We start from the raw sequence: 6,541 nt of genomic DNA on the forward strand, positions 1-6,541 counted from the left end.
TTCAATATAAAAATGGGTGATGCCAGAACGGTGACTGATTTTTTACGCAGACTTTATTTTTGAGAGCAGTTTTAGGTTCACAGCTGGACTGTACGGAGTTCCCATATTCACCCTGCTCTCCCTGCCCTGCCCCGGAGGATCTGCCGCTATCGACATCCTGCTGAGACATCTGTTAGACCAGATGGCACCAAGGTTATCACCAAGGTCCACGGTTACGTGAGGGGTGGCACTTGGTGTCATTCACATGATTGTTTACTCCCCTGTCTGGAGGGCAGAATTCATGTTGGCCATGGGAGAAGGCCCTCGCCAGCCATCTCATACCTCTCTGTCTATTTATTGATGAGTTTTTACCACTTGGCCTGTAGAATACCAGTTTGAACACAACAGGAGCTTAATATGGCTTCATTATTTTACTGGGACACAAAATGTCACCATTTCTTCTATAAACTCACTTACGAAGGCACAACGGCCAGTTCTGAAGCCCTCGTAGTGCCCCGGCAGCTTCTTCCCTCTTCTTCTCCACTCTCAGCTGCCCCTTCGTCTGCTCTACTCCCCCCGAAACAGGTTTGTCATTCATATCTTACATCCTTTTGTATTGGTTTATCGCCTGTAAGAAGGTAGGGGATTTTTTTGTTTCTGTTGTTATTCACTGCCATTGTAGTCCCAGTATTTAAAACAGTGGCTGGCAGACGAGAAGACAGGTGAATATTTGTCCAAAGAATGAATGAACAAGCATCTGGGCTTCAAGGAGCGATGTGGCTGTGCTCTGAAGGCCTAGTTACGGCAAACAATGGAGGAGAGGCTCCTGGTCCCACAAGCTGCTAGTGTTCCATGTGTTCCAGCCAGCCGGGCTCCCGAGGTCTCCGTAGATGGACATGGCCATTCTGTCATACGAGTAGCTGACCGGTCCAGTGAGGCCTAGAGGCCTGTGATGTACCCAACTCCCCTATAGGCATAGGAGCCCTCCCTCAGCCTACACACATGGCGGGGAGAGCACAGCAGATCCTGGCTGACACGGCAAAGGGGGAGGCACGGGAATGGTGTGATGCCAAGTCAGAGAGCAGGAGGCACGTCCCCAGGGTCGGGGACACAGTGCCGACCCTTAGGCCTCCGACTGCCATGGGTTGCCTACTTTCTCCCACTCACACATTTTCGGATGGTGATGAAGAGAGCCAAACTCCGAGTCAGCTGACGATTGCCATGATGAGCACTTCTTATGTGAATCAGAACTCCACAGGAACAAAAAGGGGGAGCAAAAGGCAAAAGAAGAGTCAGATTTTCTTAAACAAATGGATATGGTAAAACAGGATATAAAGCAGGGAGTTGAATGAATTATTAAAAAATAATCCTTTGTTTTTATACACAAAATAAAGGCTCTGGCTATTTAAGTTGAAAAGAAGGTGGCAGGAAATGGATGGCAACAGAGGGGCCAGGGGAGGGCAGAGGAAGAAGCTGATCCACACGGCCCCGCTCCTCTCTAACTTCCTGACATCCAAGTCTAGGATTCGGGAAAACTTAGTCTTCCATTATACATGGCACACCACGCTCTGTGGGGACTTACACCCAGAAAGCGGAACTGAGCCATGTGATTTAAATATAAACACCTGCTACACATACTGTTTGCTTATTGGTTCCCAGTTCTCCTCCTGGAATGCAGCTCCATGTAGATAAGAATTGTGTGTGTTCTGCCCTCCGAATGGTGTCTGGCACAGATGGGCACTCAGTGAGCATTGGTTAAGTGAATTAATAAATGACTAGGAGCTGTCCCCAGCCACCTACTTCCCATTCCACTTTAATTCTGAATAGTAGTGTGTTGCTCTGTTCTCTCCCACGTATGGCTTCCCAGAGTGTCACATACAGGTTGAGTATGTCTTATCCAAAATGCTTGGGAGTAGAAGTGCATGCATCAGATTTGGATTTTTATTTTTACTTTCTGGATTTTGGAATATTTGTGTGATACTCACCTGTTGAGCACCCCCATCCAAAAATCGAAAATCCGGAACGCTCCAATGAGCATTTCTTTTGAGCATTATGTTGGTACTCAAAAACTTTGGGATTTGGGGGCTTTGGGGATTTTCAGAGTAGGGAAACTCAACTTGGGCAGGTGAGAGAAAGGAGGAAGCCGGTGGTGCCAATTGTATTGCTCCAGAACCTGCTGTGCTGCATAAGATATTCATGTTTACAGAGGCTGCCTCTTCACTGTGCTTCAGTAACTGTGAGCAGGTGCTGCCAACTCTCCAAGCCATGGGAAATCAGGGAAGGTGCCCATTCCTTTAGTGCTATGAGATTCATTCAGCTCTACTTAAAGCAGGGTACATCTAGGGTCAGCTTGGCTTCAGCTGCTTTAACAGAAGTTCAGAAGGAAGCTGGGGAATGGCATGAGGAAAGAGTGCCAGCTACTTCTCACTGCTAATTTAAATACTATGCACAACAGCTCCACTGTTAAACCCCTGCCACACATCAGCCTCGTTGCTAAATCTTGATCACAGGAGCTGGCCTAGTCCTACACCACAGCCAACGGTAGAGTCAGGACACAGTGCTACTGCCATAGTGTCAGCCTAAGTCCAACAAAAGAAAATCTGGTCCAATTTAATAGATTGGATTAAGCCCACAAAAAGTAGAATCCTTGCAGAATTTATTCTAGAACGAGAACAACATGTCTAATAATTATGGAGATTTCTACTTATACTCCAATATACCAACATGATCTAAATTGCCTACTGTATTCCTTGTAGAATTGTCTAGTCTCTGGAGTAAGCAAGCATGGAACCAGTGGCAAAGACAGGATACTCAATGAGTACAGTAATTCACAAAGCACTAGAAGTTTTTGAAAAACACATTTTTAAGTTCAAGTTTTTGCCAAGTAAATGACCAACAAATTAGAGCTGCAACTAAATCAGAATGATTATGTAACTCTCAAGTTGCATAAATCAGTGTTTAAAAAGGTACAGAATTAAATAAAAATCAGAAAGTATAAAAGACAAAATAAACGTGAATATATTTATATATGTAGTATATTCTTTCAGAACAAAAGCTTTGACCAGTACACACTTGAGGTGACTTTGTTTTTATTAGCAGTAATACCTTGAACCACTTTTTAGTGAAGGCAGACTTTACCATCCAAGATTTAGAGCTAATCAAGTAAATAAATGTGTATCTTTCTGAATTGAGAGATTCTGCAAATCTGTTTGATCAGTGGCGTGGGCGGACTGGCACCCTTTTCCTCAGCTGGGGAATACTGGAATCTCTCCACCCAGAAGATACGCATTCACACAATGTCTTTTCTAAAAGCTCTAGTCTTAGAGCTCTAAATATAAAATTAACAGAAAACGTGAGCCACCGAAGTATGGATTCCTTAGAAATCTCTCACCACCCACATTTTTATGGCGCTTTCCTCCACTCCCCACCTTCTGATCCCTTCCAAACCCCTCAATCTGTTTGCTCAATCCCTGCTATCTCACTTCCACTCAAAGCCAAATCTGGTATCCATGTTTTGTCTGCTCAGCAGGAGAGCAAGTTCAACAATCTCCTGCTTTTTATAAGACCAGTTTATTCCTCCCAATATAATAATTAGTTTCAGATGAACCTGGTTGCTGGTCCTTGGCCTGGTTCCCTTCTGGTACTAGCAAGGAGAGCAGATACTTCCTGTTGTACTACTTTTTAGAGCAAAGAATCTGGGTACTGTCTTTGACCCAGAACAGAACTCCTGCAATTTACTTCTTTAAAATACTAGCTGTGCTTCAATCACATAGATTCTCAAAGAGATGAACTGAAATTATATTTAAGAAGAATCTTTTCAGTTTACTTTTAAAATGGTTCAGATAAATTATTCCTCCATTTATAGAACTACAGTAGGTCATCAAGAACACAAATGTTATGAAAATAACCAGTGCTGTATTCCCTGCCAACACGTAGGGGTTGCACAAAGGAAGCTAATGGTGTTACCTTAATGTCTTACAACTGACTTAGCTCTTAGGGAACCATAAATACTTATAGGCAAATAAATCTACTGGCAGGGTTTAAAAGTACTTTCCTCTCAGCATCTACTACTGGTAGGACTGCAAACTAGTACTATGGTATTGAAGTATTTTTTATGGAAAACCGTATGGAGATGCCTCCAAGAACTTAAAGCAGACCTACCCTTGGATCAGTAATCTCACTGCTGGGTCTACACCCAGTAATCTCACTGCTGGGTCTACACCCAAAGTAAAAAGGGTTGTTTTATAAAAAGGACACCTGCCCTTGAATGGCTATAGCAGCACAGTTCACAATCACAAAAATGCGGAAACAACCCAAGTGCCCACCAGTACATGAATGAATTAATAAAATGTGGTATATGCATACTACGGAGTACTGCTCAGCCATAAAAAGTGGCAATCTAGTATCTTTTCTGACAAACTGGATGAAAATGGAAACCGTTCTAAGTGAAGCATCACAAGAATAGAGAAACAAACACATGTACGAGTACTCAATACCAAGTTGGAACTGACCGAGCAGCTATTAAGTGCACACATGTAAGTCATCAGCTGCCGTGGGGGGGGGGAGGAAGATATGGGTCAATTCACACCTACTGGGTACTGTGCATACTATCTGGGTGCAAGGCATACTTAAAACTTTGACTCTATCGGTACAAAAACCGAAGTATGTAAACAAAACACATGTACTCCCTAACATTCTGAAATTAAAACATTTTTAAATTAAAAACAATCTACCAATAAGTAAATATACTGGCTTAAAAATTAGAATATTAGAGGAATAATTCTAGAAAAATCTCTATTCAGAAGCATACAGACAAATCCAGCAAGACATTATTTCTTATAAACACGAGGATCGAGATGATCTACATAAAGCCCAATGTAAGGAGGAAGAGTCTTAGGGTACGATGGGGAAACTGCCATAGTTTTCCTTTGTGTTTAAATTCATCAGTCCCTGTACATTTTGACTCGTTAACTCAGTACCAGCCCTGGACGCATCTGTGAGAATTTCCACCATCGTAACCATAGGTTACCTTATTCATAAAGCCCAGCAAACCCTGAGCTCTGCTTTCAAGTATGAGTCACGTGATACATACATACTTTAAAGCCTTGAATTATGAGTACCTCTTAGTATCTTAAAGTCTTTACTGGTTTAAACAGAGAGCAAGATCCTCTCTGCTTTATTGCACAATAACCAGGCGATTCCTTAGGGGTCACTTTACCTTCACACGTGCGGCCATCTGCAGAGATTGAGAAGCCCTGTTCGCAGACACAGTGGAAAGAACCATCTGTGTTCAGACATTCCCCATGAGGACCACAGAGCCCTGGCTGTTCACATTCATTAATATCTGAAATTTAAAAGAGAGTTTCAAGTCACGGGGAAGAAGCTGATTTGTTCTCATATGCTATCAGACACACAGGAAAGAGACGCTGTTAGGAAATGGATGTATGTTTATGCCGTGGCACCGCTCTACTGTTTGTGCACTTAATGAGGCCACAAAACAAGTTGAACTGTCATGAGAGAAAAACTACTTCAGCTGGCTCATGAAATAACCAATGTTCAACCATTTCTGACCTACCAAAACAGCAATTGCATAGGTTCAACTTACAGGTACCCTTATTTTAGACATACTGGAGGCTTGAGGAATGTTCTAATTGAGTGAACGGCTGAGAAATAGTTCCCACTGGTGAGAACGCTGTGTATTCCTCTGTCCTCGCCCATTGCCATGAACACAACTCTGTTCCTGCTGCTCAAGGGCAAAGCTGGACTCTCTTATTTAATCACATTTGGCTCATAAGCGGTACTTCACTAATGTCTGAATATGTCAATGAAATACACTCCAGTCTACATCTCATAGAAAATGAATAAGAGAAAGAAAAAGTAAAAGAAGGCCTTTCAGACCAGGGACACTCGTATTTGTATGACTTTGGGATGATGAAACTAGTGGAGGAGGATGAAGCACTCAGCACAGCGCCTAACACACAACTAAGGTCAAAAGCAGCAGCCACTGCTGTGAAGATTCATGGAGAGATCACAGAGCAGTTAGACGAGTCTTGACCATCCTACCCTCAGCTGATCTTCCAATTATGCTCCTGTCACCAAGCACTTCTAAACACTGGAGTATTTAGGGTAACTGAAACGGTTCTCACGTTTGTTCTAACTATATTGGTGAACAGTGGCCAAGATCCCAACGTAAGGAAGCTGAAGAAGGTTCACCAGTTCGTAATGGTACTACTTAATTGTTGGTTGACTCGTGTGTCCCTCATTATACTGACTGCGCCCCGCAATGAACCGCCTGTTTTAACTCCGAGCCTAACTCCTAGTACTGTACACAGACAGTGTCTCATGAATGTTCGTCCATCACCAAATGTCTCGGTTATGTTTATATCCTACTAACATAACAGTGATTGGTTAAGGTTCTTTTGGTTAATTAGGGTTAAAAAACGATCATAAATCTTTAGCACTATCCAGGTGGCAGCCCCACCAAGGTCATTTTCCTGTCTTCCTGAAGTCTCATAGGCCTTCCTTGAGCTCTCACTAAAGAGGTCCTTTTTTTTTTTTTTTT

At 42.8% G+C, this 6,541-nt stretch overlaps 1 protein-coding gene across 8 annotated transcripts in view; it reads right to left on the minus strand.

Moving 5' to 3' along the window:
* The window catches only part of LTBP1 (latent transforming growth factor beta binding protein 1), a 437,504-nt gene that overhangs the window by 84,945 nt on the left and 346,018 nt on the right, over window positions 1–6,541 (minus strand). For all 8 annotated transcript variants that reach the window (XM_023516658.1, XM_023516653.1, XM_023516654.1 and 5 more), the window contains one exon: window positions 5,198–5,323. In XM_023516658.1, the coding sequence (XP_023372426.1) occupies window positions 5,198–5,323 (126 nt within the window). The remainder of the gene's footprint in view (window positions 1–5,197; window positions 5,324–6,541) is intronic.

This window comes from Otolemur garnettii, unplaced genomic scaffold (assembly GCF_000181295.1).
Source record: "Otolemur garnettii isolate 467f Iridium unplaced genomic scaffold, OtoGar3 scaffold00095, whole genome shotgun sequence".
Taxonomy (NCBI): Eukaryota; Metazoa; Chordata; class Mammalia; order Primates; family Galagidae; genus Otolemur; species Otolemur garnettii.